Raw genomic sequence first — 15,379 nt, forward strand, 5'->3', positions numbered from 1 at the left:
GCCCAGATTTCTCTGCATTTTTCCATTCAAATGAGTGAAAATATAAATGAGTCAGTTGGAAATTAATTCACTGAGTGAGTGCGCTCTGGTGTGAAGGTAGCGTTGAATGAAGGGATGAAGAGTAGATCAAAGTTTCCAGTCGTCACCTCTCCAACGTAGATCCCCAGATCCTCCTCGTCGTCCGTCCTGTAGCAGACAGTCAGGCCCAGCTTCTCCTGCTGACTGGACTTGTACAGCTCAACCTCCTGGAGGAAGAGGGGAAGGAAGAATGAATGACGGGTTTATGATGGACAGAGCCGGTCCTTAGCTAGTCTTTCTCTGGCTCTCCGCTCCCTCAAAGGTCAGCCCTGTCAAAACAGTTAGCAATTATTGATGGTTGTTAGACTTGTAGACCTCTTCAGAGTTGAAGCTTTGCAGGGATGTACGTTGTGCCCGTTAGCAAATCCGCTGACAGCGCTGAGTCCACTGCGGTGACTTATTTTACTGCACAATTTCACCGTTTTAAACGTTGCTGCGACTGGGACTTTAATCTGGACAGAGGCAGTCTAAAGACATTGAGCTACATCAAACCGGTCTAGCCTTTTAACCACCTTTAACAGCAAGATAGGGCCCTCTCAAAGACCAGCTCAGACTAGTTTGGATTATACAAGACCATCTTAGACTATCAGAGACCAGCTGACGCCATTAAAGACCATCTTGCGGTGTCTCTAGACTGTGTGACAACAATTATCGTGCAAGTTGACTGTAGGTCAGAGTGTGTCAGAGTCTAATAAAATCTTGGTTGGCAGCCAGTGTCAGACCGTATGGCATCAGTCTGAGGCATGTCATATTGTGCAATGAACGGCTGGTGAATCGTAGCTCACGTCTTCCGTCTCCATCGCTATTATGCTTTGGAAACTCAGCAAAACAATAACCAAGCTCTGGCCACAGTTCTGACGCTTGTATGCATAGAAAAACCACTGGAAAGGAGCAGGAGAGAGTGGATCCGGTCGCGGCAAGGGAAAAGTATGTGGGTTTTTTTCCTAAACTTTATTGAAATACCAGATTTACAAAATTGGAGTCATTTCATGTTGTATTCTGATTGGTTAGTTTGTAGTCCCGGGTCGTATCAGCAGCCACTTCGTGAGAATTTGATCCTAAATTTCGGACTCTGTCTGCCTTTGGTCACCAAAGCTCTAAATCGGCCGACTGTGGGTTAGTCTCAAAGCGGGAACTGGGACCAACGTTTTGGACGAACACAGATGTGATCACGTCTCTCTCACGACTGTCAACCTACTGAATGTCTCAGTCAGCCCTAAATCGCTGCGTGTAAAGGGACCTTTAGAACTTAAAAGATCCTCAAACGCAACCTCGGACCACTGAATATGGGCTTGGATCAAAGACCATAGGAAATCAGAGACCGTCTTCTACCAGACCAGCTTACAGGAGGTCATAAAGATCTACCTTAAAACCATAAACCATACCACATCTTACATCAGACCATCTTAGATCCCAAAAAAGTCCCTTTCACCATCAAAGATGAGCTTAGACCGAAGTCCAGCTCAGACCATTCATTTTTGATCTTATTGGATCAGAAACCATAGACCACCCCCTCAAAGACCACAGTTTACCATCAATAATAGGCAGGGACTTTGAAAGGCCATTTAGGACCATCAAACACTATTTAAGTCCACCAAAAACCAGTATAAACTAATCATAGATCCAGCAACCGCCGTAATCTGCTTTTAGTTGGACATCAACAGAGGAAAGGAGCAGAGAGGAGGAGGTGATTTAGGGAGGAAATGAAGGATGTAATTCAAGAAAGAAAAAGTGGGAGATTAGGAAGTAATTTATGGGGATGTAATGATGGTGGAGATTGTGAAAATGACTGAGGAAGAGAGAGAGAGAGCAGAGGAAAGAATGGAGACGAGTCGGAAAAGGTAGAGGAGGAACAGGAGGATCTTTGTTATCCGCACCAGAAAGAGCGAGATTGTTTCCACTTTACTGACTTCCTTAATGACCAAACTGCCGTTTGTGTCAGGAAACAGCAGTGAACAAATGGTGCAGAAAAAAGAAAAAGGGCCATTCAGCTAAAAACAGTGGTCCATTAGGCTTATGTAAACTGAACTGAGAGCCTTTTTTTTTTTTTTTAAACTTAAAACCAGTCTGACATAACTCATCCTGATCCTGATTTTCTCCACCAAAAGCGACAGCTTGTAGAGCTCGATTTGTTTCAGTAATATTTCTGAGGACTGCGGATTATTTTGTAGCACCGGCAGAAACACTGCACCTTTATTTCCCTTTTCCCTTTTTGTCCTCATCCCTGTCCCTTTCCATCCCCCAGGTCCCTGCTCAGCCATCCTCACTTTTTCCTTCCCTTTGTCCTCTTATCCTTCCTCCTTTTCTTTTCTCCATCTTCTTTAATTTTAATATTCAATTATTTATCTCCTCATGCTGTTATTTCCTTCTACCCTTCCTCACTCATCCTCCTAAATCCCATACTTTGCTTTCCATTTCTTTTCCACTTCTTGTGTGTCCTGCTGAAATCACCAAAGAGAGAAAGGAAGATGTATTTTATGGCAGTGTCAGGATTTTTCAATTTTTTTTTGTGGGTGGATATAAAATAGAAAACACCCACAAAAAAAAAAAAAAGGATTTTTGATGATTCAGTAGGAGGTCGACATTTTTATTGCAGGGGTTCCATCGAGGATATTTAAACAAATATGCCTGTACACTCAATACACTTGAAAAGGAAGCTTTGCTTCTCCCAGAGAAGACGGAGAAAGTGATCCATTGCACGGCCAGCGCAGGCAAAGTGATCCAATCTGAAGCACATCTGCTCTGTCAAATGTGTTTAGACGGACGTCGAACGTTCAAATAGCCTGTACCTCAGCAGACAGATGTCGTCGAATTCGTTCATTTTTTAATGGCCTTCAAATATACTGATTCACTGATTCTCTCTTGTTTTCACATTATATGAGTGAGACCAGCCCCTGAAAAACAGCACATCAATGAACTACGATGCAGGAATAAGCTATTGTTTCCTCTCTTAGCGAGTCTATCCTCGTACGGCAAATGTGAAGAAGTTGGCCCGCTTTGTTAATATTCCACACGTATTCATCAGGCTAAATGATTTGCACGTAGCTTTATTCATCTTCTTTTCGCATGGTCACAAACGCGTAGCCGGAGATGCCAGTATTTTCTCTCAGGGAGGGGCACATTGGGGCATTTAAGCTCATTATGCTGGGTGCAGTTCTTGGAAAAAGATTGAATGAAAAACTGCCTAATCTTTTTCATTTTACGGTGACATTTGGTTTATGGTAATACAGCAGGAGGGTTCTCACCTCGTACTCCAGGTCATCCTGCCTGTCCACCTCGTGATTCGAGACGTCAAAGTAGTCATTGGGGTCATTGTACTCGAACACGCAGCTGGAGGGGGAAGACAGGGAAGGCAGAAAAATCCATCACCATCATATCCAACGGTATTGATTTTTCATATCCAGAGGCTTGTCATTTTTTTTCTTGACACCCAAAAAATATTGATTCAAAAACAACAGGTCGGCACATACAACTCATTAATCCCATATGGTCCCACGAGGTGAGGGAGGGGAGGAGAAGGGGGAGGAGGTGGAGGGGAGGAGGAGCCTCCTCGGCCGTGGTGGTGGTGGTGATGGCCTCTGCTCCTCCCCAGCGTCATGATGTTCTGGAAGCTGATGTCTGTCTGCGTGGCGTTGTCGACGCAGTCGGGGATGGCCACCATGGCAACAGAGGAGACAGAGGTGCTGCCGGTCCCACTGCACACCAGCGTCCCTGAGGGTTGGAGGGTGTTACAATTAACAAGAAATAGACGGAGTCCAGGGGCTGAATCCAGCTGTTAAAGGGGTACCCCGGTGATTTAGCATAAAATCAGTGGATTTTATGGAAACCAATTTAAAAAAAGAGAGGTCAAAATCAAAGCAGCGGCGGCCAACGTATCCTGACTTGCGGTCTCTCCCACCTGGTCGGAACACCTACTAACGAACCTTTGGGGCTGTACTTGGGGACGTCGGTGATTTTAGCTGAACATTAACTTCAATATAATGTTTACCAAGTTCGCTATCACAGGTTAGTGTGTCAGCATGTTAACATTTGCTAATTAGCACTAACATAAAATAAAAAAGTACAGCTGAGTTTGATGGGAATGTCATTAGTTTTCTGGTGTCTGGTCATAAACCAAAGTATTGGATAATGGTACAGTCAGTACTGTCTACACAGTCTAATAGTCTATTGGCTGTTGAAATTCATTTGCCTTTGCATAAAACAAAACTTTCAATCTGCTGGTGGCACAAGTGGGAAAGTCGGGATTCATTCCACTCAGGGGACCGTGAATGTCCTCTACGTATTTTCGTGCCAATCCATCCAGTAGCTGCTGATATATTTCACAGGATTAGTGAAAACTTTGAACTGCTGGTGTCGCTAGAGGAGAAGTCCTTAGTCTCCAAGGATCATGAACGTCTGAGCCAAATTTTAATGCAATCCATTCGTCCAGGAGTTGTTGAGATATTTCATGCATCTGTGCCCTGGAGCCTATTCTGTCATAATCCATCCATGAGTCAACTGTGCCGAAGCCACAGGCTGTAGAAAAAAAAACGCATTTCACCATGTTCCAAGGAGTTGAATTTCACTTTAAGACCTTATTGCTCTTGTGAACTAAAGGTGCAGTCACGTTACACCTCAGTCCTGAAAATATCTGATTTGTCTCCGTTCCTATTAGTTGGGGCCCAGATGATGGATGGATTTTTTTTTGCATGCGTTTTCTGTTTCACTCCAATCTCCAGCCAGCTCTGACAGGCTCCGAGGTCAGACTTCCCCTTTTTGACCAATTTTGACCTATGAATTTGCATGGTGGGTCCATAAAATATCTCACAACACTAGAAGAGCTGCTGCTGGACTATTCAATTCCAGTATTATGTGGACTTAGTCCTAATTTAGCTAAAAAAAAAAGTCCAGGTTTGAAAAATAGTTTATTTCCAGATCATCATGAAGAGCTGAGCTAGACATAAGCAAGAGAAGTAGATTATGAAAAATGTATAATATGGTACCTAAGAACCCATAGAAACCCAAAGAAACTGATGGAAGCTGCAAAGCTGAGGAATCTACATTTATTAAGTATTTTTATCATGGCGACAGTTTGCTTGAATAAATGAAGCATTAAAAAAAAATGGGAGTTGGGAAAGGAGACAGATGACGTACAAGTGGTACTGAGACAGATAAGCAGAAATGATAAAACGATGCAGTCACTTAAAAATGATGGTAAAAGTCAAGTGGCAGCACACGATGGTTTGATATTTAAGAAGACGATAGGGAAAAGATGAGCGGACGTGTCACGAGATAAGACGAGGGGCAAAGATGAAAGATGAGAAAATGTGACAGGGAAGAAGGTGCAACCTCAGCTGAAAGTAGATGGGACAAAGAGAAATCAGATGAAATGATTAGAGGAGATATAACGAGGCAAGAACATGGAAAGTGATGAAAAGAGATGATATTAGAAGATGGGACGAACAAAGATGAGAAGAAAAAAGAGGATTCCTGTCTGGCAGCCGCTCAGAACTTCAGAGAGAGCAGAAAAGAGAGAACCAACACCTGCGTAAAATGAAAGCAAATAAAACAAGTGACTGAAAAATAAAATATGTGCTCATGCATGTAGCTGTCAGATAGTGGGATGTGATTTACCTTTCCTCCTGTGACTCTTGCGGACCGAGCCGGGTTGGTGCAAGGACTCCTGGGAGTTTTGTGGTCTGTCTAGTGGGAGCTGAGAGGGTCTCCGTCCTCGGACCTGAAGAGGGGATGAGATTTAAGGTCTGTCATTTATAGATTTGTCTTTTATATACAGGCAATGAGTAAGTAAAGAATAAATGCAATTCATATGAAGGAATAAAACCGCTAGTAAACATGAGTACATTTCTGCTGCAGTGAGATTTTTTGTTTTCTGAACCGCTTTTGCTTTCGCTCACAATAATCTAGCATTACCTCGCAGTGCTTTGTGCCTTCCTGCAGACCCATGCAGGCCGAGCTCTGAGAGGAGCATACAGCAGAGATGCATCGTGATGTAGTATTATGTATTATGTCTCTAAAACTGTGACCGCAACGTGAGTGGGAACAGCGGGGATATGGGCATACTGTCGTTCTGATTACAGCAGCGGCTTCGGTTGTGATGCTTTTAGTGGGTGTAACACTAATCGCACACAGGGGATGTGTGTGCAGTGAGTTCTATCGAAATTAGAACACGTCACGCCAACTCTTCTTCAGTGCACCGTGCTTTCTCCACCAAACGTTTCCGGCGACCACAGCCGGAGTTGTGCGACGTGTTGTAATTTTGATGAAACCGCTGGTTCGCACTTCGCTGTGTTCTCATATTAAGAAACTGTGGTGAGCACATGGCATGGTGGTGGTGGCTGAGCATTGTGGCTGTTTCTGAACTCCTCTGGTGTATATCAGTATATCGGCAACACACCCAAGGGGCCAGTGTAATCCGTCAGAGCTGATTGTCAGATGGCAACCCCCCCAACACACACACACACACACACACACACACACACACACACACACACACACACCTTTCCAACATCATGTAACTTTGCGAAATTCTGACGATCTGACATTCACACCGATTTAACGCCATGATTGGTCAGCTGTGTGGAGGTGAGAAAAGAACCGGGGACCGACCTTCTCTCGCTACCTCTCTTTTTCATTTGTTACAAAACTATTTGTGACACTTTTCATGTGTCCAACTGAATGCAGCACAATGAGCATCTTCCTGGTAAGACTGTCTCAAAATGAGCACCGTTACCCCCGTTTTTTGACAACTGGCTTTTTCGCTCTGCCTTCGAGTCTGGCCGTTCTCTTCAGGAATGAAGACATTCATATGTGGATATCCGGCTTTGTAATGCTTTCTTAGGTAATGCTAGGCTATAATGACTAGCCACAGTAACCACAGCTACAGGTGTAGCCCAACCCGCAGCCAGGCGGAGGCACTCAGTAGTCACTACCACATTATTACAGTGGTACTCAGTAGTCACTACCACATTATTACAGTGGTACTCAGTAGTCACTACCACATTATTACAGTGGTACTCAATACACCCATCTCGGACCACACCCATCTGAAACCTCGCCCTTCACTTGATCTCAACTACACATCTGTTTGGTGACTCGGTGCATCTCATGTGGTTGTGACGCCGTTGTGGTGACAAATCTGTCCACGGATGGACAGACAGACGGACAGATGGACAGACACCTGCCACAGTCCTCAAAACCACCTCTGCGGAAGTTCCCGCTACAGTAGGTGTCTCCAGGATCACATTTTGCTGTGATTTAATGCACACGCGCACACACACTCACACACTCACAAGGTGAATACAATACCAGTCACGCTGTCACTGCTGGTAATTATGCATCTGAAGAATAAAAGGTATGATTAATAAATCAAGGACCAATTTAGAATTCAGGCATCTGAGGAATATGGTTAAAAAACTAAAGGTGAAACTAGAAAAAGCAAATTCAAGGTCAGAGGCTGACTAATAATGAATCATGCAACTGCATAATTCAGAACACCTATGGTCTCTCTGGTTTGACATAATAAATCAACTTCTATCAGCTTGTTTCTGAAATGCTCGGTGGTTCTACCACACAGTTTTGTTCGTAAAGTCTGGGAAGCTGCTAAATACGACACGTAACAGAAACATCTGGAAAACAAGAATCATCCTTTTGTCCATTTCCAAACTGGCATCCATGGGCCTGCAAAGGTCCTAAAGTGGGTTGATTGGGTTTCCCCAAAAGAAACGCTCAAATTTTACACTTATCAAGGCAAACCGTAACTACAGAACAAAATCTGACAGCAGTTTTAGCTCATTAAGTTTGACTTTTAAGGTGTTAATACAGTTAGGATCGTGTAAACAAACACAAACAGCCCAGATTTCAAGCAGTAATTGCTTAGGCTTCTTCTAACTCCTGTCAGTGGACTGAGACACACTGCCACAGCGCTCTTTGAACACGTTTTGGTGCCATCATACACCGTAAAAATGCCAACTTATACTTTTTGGTATAAATAACATCAAGCTAGTCTCTTGATTCAAATAAAAAAGTAGTGAGTCCTGAAAACTTTGAATCTCAAACTGTGATGAAATCGTGTAATTTAGTTGCAGGAAAAATCAATTTTCACTCCATGTTCACTTTTTCCTTTGCACTGTAAAATCTTGTTAAGTTATATAAAATAATTTATTTTTTCTATGATTAACTCGGTGTATAAGGATAGGCGCGCACTTCAAACAATTCCTGCGCTCTTGTTGTAAGGCAGTTGAGCAGCAGCGGTCATACTGAGCGGCATTGATTATTGGTTTATTGTGACTGCTGGCGGTGCAGTAAAAGCTCTCATGAGGGATAAACAAAGTAAATGCTAAAATACTAATTAAAGAGGGATCTAAGCTCATTTTTAAGCAGGGAATGTCTACTGAGTATAGCATACAGATTTGATTTCCTTTAACTCAGAAGTAAATTAAAAGTACATTATTAAAATTATCCAATAAAAGAGTAAATAAAGAGAACATTAACAGAAGAAAAATTCAGAGCTGTGACTCTAGCTAGGAGTAAGTTAACAAAGGTAAAAAGTTAAATCAAGAAATTAAGTGAAATCGCCCAATTCAAACATTTTATTGAAGTTTGTTGCCTTGAAATTCCAGGTTTTCTCAACTTTTTCTTGTTTACAGTGCAGGTTCATCGGGATTCTTATCAGGAGGAAAAACCATCAGTCACGGGTAACATCCTGTCAGTAAACCAGGAAATTTAGGAAGTTACGTGTTGACGGGGACTGTCGGGGGAAGAGCCAAGGAAAAACAAGGTTGCCATAGAAACACCAGTCACTTCTTTAAGCACGTCTGGCAGACTAAAATAGTGTCACTTAAACTATATCATAAAAATAGAAGTTCAACAGCATCAGACTTTATTAATGTCCCAAAGGAAAGTTGGTTTGGTTTGCAGGAAGGCATTACGATTTTTCATTGATGTCTCAGAAGAATATTCAAGTGCCCATATGGACACGGGAAGAGGGTTTTCTTGATGTAATCAGTCCGGACGCCTCAGATCGTCTGGGAAAGGGCTCCTTACTGTGCCCAGAGTTTCTATGCAGCTCATATCGGGACCAAACTCTCGGCTCTCTGACCAGGGTTTTTTCTGTTCTGCCACTGCATTTTATTAAATCAAACATGGGACCTTTTGTTCATATCATGCACTGCACCGTACCTCCACTGTACTTTTTTACTCTCCTGTTTCTTCAGTCTTACTCTGTTTAATTTTTATCTATTTTACTTGACTCTTTTAAAAAGCCTAATGTCTTTTTATATCGTCTCTTTTATAACTTGTCATAAAGCTTTTTTTTTTGTCTTCGTAAAGCACTTTGAATTGCCTTGTTGCTGAAAGGTGCTCTACAAATAAATTGCCTTTCTATTCTTTGCCTCCTGATCATATTGGCCATTAAAAGATCCATCCCTGAGGTGGTTTCATCGTAAGTGGTGAGGGACGAAATCCACAGTCCTTCCTCTGAGAACTACTATGTACACGCAGTTTGGAATCGGGACGCCGTCGATGTCTTTCTGTGGACTGTCACTGAGGTATAAATGCATGATTATACTGTCCTTTGGTCAAGAGGCAGAGTAATTCACAACCTAGATGTTGCTCAAAACACTTGTCGAACCTTCCTCAGATAAATCGGTGCTTAAAGACTGTACAGGTGCCGGTCTGGGAGGAAATGTTCTCTATCATCAGCTTTATGGGAGTGGAACCTTATTAAAGATGAGTGAAAGTAGGAGGATGGAGGGATGTAGGACAGCAGAGTCAGTGAAGAGGGAGAGAGAAGTCACTGATGGAGGAAAGCCGACGGATGGCAGCTTTCGCGAGTGTTCTACCTTTATGTTTCCGTGTCTGTCCATCGGCCGCAGGGAGTTACTCCAGCCTTTTTGCTAATGAGAGAGAGAGGCAGACAGAGATAGGTGGTGTTACCGAGGTTAGGTGGAGAGCAAGCGGGCTAAGAAATCACGGAGTAAAAAAACCAAGAGGTAAATTATGAAAATCCAAAACGAGACATCGTTACATTTGGCAAAAAGCACGGTTATTACAGCACATTCATAATGTCAGTGTATGGTACTTATTGTTTCTGTAAATTCATCTGCGGTGTTTTTCCTCGTCTTGGTTGTACTGCAGTAGAAAAGGCATTTTAAAGGCCCTGCACAGCCCTGGTTCTGTGTGCGCCTGTTTAGACCCAGTCTGAGGACTGCGTTGACAAGTAGGAAGTGGACCTTTTTTTTTACTTTACTGGCATAATACTGAATACATGTAAAAAAAATAAATAAAAAACATTTAAAAAGTAAGACATTAAATAGAAAAAAAACAGAATTACAATAAAAGATCAACATAAAGGAAAACACCTAAAGGTGCAGTGAGAAATAAAACTAATTTTTATTTTTTAATGCCAGTAATATTGTGGTTCCTCTTATGGCTCAAAAAGGAGACTGAATATTGGTCTTAGATTCATCAGGTGGACAGACACACACACACACACACACACAGACACACACACACACACACACAGACACACACACACACACACAAACACACAACTCCAACCGGAAGATTATGTTGCTCTGTGTCTAAAGTCTAAATTATGTCGGGGTTGTGTCTGTAGTGGCCGAGAACATCATTAATCCTGCAAGTACGTCCCATTTTCAACTCCGCACTCGCTTTCATTCGGTGCTCCATGTTGGAGGATCACGTTAAGGCCATGCCACTTGGCAGCCACCTAGTGTTTTGCTCAGGGGCACATACTGTGGGCAGAACAGATGCTAATTTCCAGGGAGGTCTCTGGTCCCTGGTTCGCTCCCACCTCAATCAACTGCTCATAACTAGCTTACACGCAACGAGCCGCCAGCGACACCCACTAGCATACGTAATATAGCTGTAAGCAGAACAGAATGAGTACACGCATCACTCTGGGGGCAATATGAAGAGAAACACCTGCTCGGAAATGAACATGGAGGTAATTATTTATGAGAATGTTCAGTGTTTCCACCGGCGTGTGTGTGTCTGTGTGTATGTACTGTAATGATGAAAACAATGTCTGCGTCTTTATTATTAGGTTTTCAAGCATGCTGGAATCATCACTCATCAAGTTAATGTCTGCGGACACACACTCATCAAACTGATGCCTGAGGAGACATGCAGGAGTCCTCTGAACGCACATGCTAACCTGCTACTTCCAGTAGTAACACACACACACACACACACACACATTCGCGCGCCAGCTCATGAATACTTGCATGGATGCACACACACACACAGCCCTGTCGAACACACCTCTCCTCCTCCCTGACTTTGTTTCCGAGCTGATTGTTATGCATTACATGGCCTCTGCAGGTTGTGTGGCAGTGTGTGTGAAGTACGCGTGTTTGTGTCCGTGAACACAAGGCCCGAGCCAGTCAATACCCACTCAGTAACGACAATCATCTATCAGGCCTGCTGTCGCCTGCTTGGTGATTGTGCGCGTTTCATCCGGCATTAAAAACTGAGGGTTGACCTGGAATTTCCCCCCTAACAAAGCACCTTTCTCTGGGAGACAAGTGTGTGTGTGTGTGGAACACGAGCATTCGTCATGGGGCATCGCTCGGTTCCAGACCTCCGAATCGCCGCACACGTCTTCCGGCTTGTCAGCGATCTAAAAAGGTCGGCCACGCCGTTCCTGGACATCATTTTTTTTTCCCGTTCGATTTCAGATAGAAGTCATTTCAGACACAAATGTTTGCAGGTTTGCAGGATCAGAGTCGGGTCAGGATGTCTTGTCATTTATTTAATCGCAGGTCTAAAGTGTTGCCTATAATATAGACAAATATTAAACATGCTCTTGAGCTCATTTGTTCAGCTCACAGAGCAGAGTTCACACACACAGTGGGACTGTGTGTGTGTGACTGCTAACCTTTTTAGTGGCAGTTTGCAGCGTGCTTCATCTGTAAAGGTCCGCACACAAATGTCCGTCTGAAACAAGAAAGGTTGCTTTTAAAATGACCCGGTTGTAATATCGTCATTAATGTCAAAACGCCCGAACCCCCCCCCCGTTTTCCAGAGTAACACTGCACGGACCCGTGACGAATGTGCATCGGCTCGTCAGAAAAGCAACAGTTTGATCACATTCCCTCCCAGAAACAGCGCATTGTGGCTACTGGGCCCTCGATACCTCCTCCGTTTGTAAACGCCCCGGGTGTGTGCTACAGGTGTCCAGTGACACGCATCCAATGATGGGTCGCCGCCCCGACGCTGCCAGTGTGTGTTGCACCTGAGATTTCCTCCTCCGCTGCTCTCCGTGCCTTCCCAGGGAGCGAGGTAGAAAAATGATTCTTGATTCTGATTCTTTTTTTAAATGAAAGTGGACATATTCTACCTGACGTATGATATGCGCTCCTTTTAAAAAACATGGGCAAGCAGCAGCACTTCAGGAAGCTTGGTAATGCAAGGAGATAAAAACGTGCACATTACGCAACATATAAATAAAAAGGTGTAACTGGAATGGTTCAAATTAATATTTTTTAATGTACTTTAATTGTACATAATCTTTTAAATACAATCTCCTTCGTTGTCTTCTACAACCAGCTCCGTCTCAGTCTTAATTGATGGTAATAACATTGATGTTTACACTCTCTGTTCGGGGCTGTGGTTACGACCGTGTGCAGATGACGGAGCGGCAGATTTGAATATTCAGCAATATTCAGCTGTGTGGACTCGGCAGTCGTCTGCGAGCGTGTGATTTTCCTGTGCGTGATAATTACAACCTTCCCCGGCCCCCTGCTGCGCTCCTGCTCATTATACTGGGGTGTATGTGTGGTTACAGTGGCGGTGACAATCAGCGGCCCGACTGGGCTCCCCCACATTAGCCTGACGGAAATCACAGCCAAGTGAAGTGTGAAATTAATAACTGAATGGGAGCAAAGCGCTGACAGGTCTCTTTGGTGGAAATGGCCCTGCTATCTTCCCTACGAGAGCTGGCTCGCACCTAATGGAGCTTTGTGTTTGGCTGGACAGGACGAATCTCAATCAGAAGCCTGTTGTGTTTTTATTCCCGTGAAGATGGATTATTGATCGTTTTCAACAGGTGGTCACCACAGAAGGATCCTAAAAAAAAAAAGCACACCCAGCTGTGTGTTTTATGAAGCCATGTGGGGGCCGAGAGGCTAGATAACAGTTTTAAGTCACGGAAGCTTGAGGTGAGACTTCATCATCCCTCATCGCCCCTGGAACACTGATGTTATACAGGCCGGTGTGATCACGCTGCGCCTTCGTCATGTTCCAGGCTTCAGTCAGCACTGGCTAGGAAGGCAGGGATGGAGCTCTAATCCACGGACCCTGTAGTTTCAGCGTTTCGGAGAGAAGCGAATGAAATATATACGTCAATGAAACAGCAAACATTTTCTTTATTACCAGCCCATTAGAGCCCACAGCGCTGGTAACTTGTTACTTTGGGTAAAGTGCTATTTTTGATGTCGTGGATCTACGGATGGCAACGTTGTTCGGTTGGTCAGTCGACCACTGAAATATCTCAACTGCTATTGGATTGAATGATATAAAGTTTTGAGAAATCCATCACAGACGATAGATCCTACTGACTTTGGTGATCTCCTGACTTTTCATCTAGCGCTACCATGGGGTTGAAATTTGAGGTTTTGAGTAAAATATCTCGACAACTACTGGATATGTCCCGAAATTTGGTTCAGTCCTTCATTTACCCCCTGGATGAATTGAAATTACTTTTCTGATCCCCTTAACTTTTCATCTAGTGCCATCATGAGGTCAATATTTCGATTTGTCAGTACTTTGGTTTATGATCTGCCAAACTAGGGACTTTCAACTTTCCCATCAGCCTCAGCTGCACAGTTCAACATGTTATCATGCCAACGTTAGCATTTGGCTCAAATCACCACTGTGTCTACGTACAGCACCACAGAGAAACGAGTGTGACTGTCAAGTCTTTGTCTTGTTTTTCTTTCTTTCTTTCTTTCTTTCTTTCTTTCTTTCTTCCTTCCTTCCTTCCTGTCTTTCCAACTCACCCACACACGGCTCCTTTCCACAAAGAAACAACCCTATCAGCAGACAAAAACATTGCTATTGGGCTTGAGTCTGCAAAACCTGTCGGATGTCTTTGTGTGTTAGCATTTAACACCAAAGCAGTTTAAAAACCTTTTTTCTTCTACGATATCTTTGCATGACAACAAAGGAATAGCTGAGGTCAGTGAAGGATCGTATCTATATTCTAAATGAAGAAGTGAACATTAATTGCAGATTGGTGACACAACGTAAAGTCCTGCATGAAAGTCTGACTCAAGACAAACACATCTACAACCCTGACCTCCACACACTTACGGTGGTTTCCACCTAGCTGCATAAAGGACACACTACTTCCTCCATTGGCACTAAACCTTGGCATTTGATGTAACTTGTGAAGTGCAGATTTGTTCGATATGAACGTAATCCCTCGGATATTCTTAGTTAGAATATCAACGTGAATTCAGTCCTTAGTTTTTAAGAGGTACTCTGTGAACCGAAGTGCGGGATCACGGAAGTCACTGAGATTCACCCTCTGGGGATCATTAATGTCCGCAACAGAACGAATGGCCTCCAATCCAATCGCTGTTGAGGCTGGACCAAGGTGAAGCACCGACAGAGAGACAAAGCCATCACCAGACCAGAGCCTCACTGCTTGTTCAGAATGAGACTTGACAAGCAGGCGGCAGCATGGATTTACATGAAAGTGTTAACGAGGAAAAACCACCACTGGAACAGAAGGTGCACCTTCAGCTTATGGGTCCGCTGGGTTTTTATATAAAGCGACTCGCATGCCGCGGCTTTAAACTGTTCTGATCACTGCAACACATGAACATATGGAGCCGATGGAGATGACTGTTTCTGTCCTGTACTGTTGTTGCCATGTGTTCAGTGTGTCGGAGTCTCCATCAGTATCACCTCCTGGGGCTTCAACACACTTCTCCTCCCCACTCATTAACTATTTACTGATTCCATCAACACACACTTCCACCACATCTATCACCCCCCCCCCCCCCTTCCACACACACACACACACACACCCACACACACACAAACAAACAGAAATAGTTCCACATCACAACACACTTTTCCTGTGACATTTGTCTCTTTCAACCACCCACTCCCTGTAGCGCATGAACACACACAAACACACACACACACACTAAGGAGAAAGAGATGGGATGAGGGGATTCATTTTTCATTCCCAGCATGCTGAGGGGAAAGCAGAGATACTATAATCATACCCAAGGGAGGGAGGGGGAGAGAGAGAGAGAGAGAGAGAGAG

The 15,379-nt window shown here is 43.7% G+C and overlaps 1 protein-coding gene across 1 annotated transcript in view; it reads right to left on the reverse strand.

The window, feature by feature from the left end:
* LOC120803992 (PDZ domain-containing protein 4-like) overlaps positions 1-15,379 on the reverse strand; it is a 56,770-nt gene that overhangs the window by 24,354 nt on the left and 17,037 nt on the right. The window contains exons 2-6 of the mRNA XM_040153084.1: positions 9,918-9,971; positions 5,692-5,794; positions 3,549-3,789; positions 3,324-3,408; positions 147-245 (exon numbers count right to left, since the gene is read on the reverse strand). Of these exons, the coding sequence (XP_040009018.1) occupies positions 147-245; positions 3,324-3,408; positions 3,549-3,789; positions 5,692-5,794; positions 9,918-9,971 (582 nt within the window). The remainder of the gene's footprint in view (positions 1-146; positions 246-3,323; positions 3,409-3,548; positions 3,790-5,691; positions 5,795-9,917; positions 9,972-15,379) is intronic.

The sequence above is a fragment of the Xiphias gladius genome, chromosome 18 (assembly GCF_016859285.1).
Source record: "Xiphias gladius isolate SHS-SW01 ecotype Sanya breed wild chromosome 18, ASM1685928v1, whole genome shotgun sequence".
NCBI lineage: Eukaryota > Metazoa > Chordata > Actinopteri > Istiophoriformes > Xiphiidae > Xiphias > Xiphias gladius.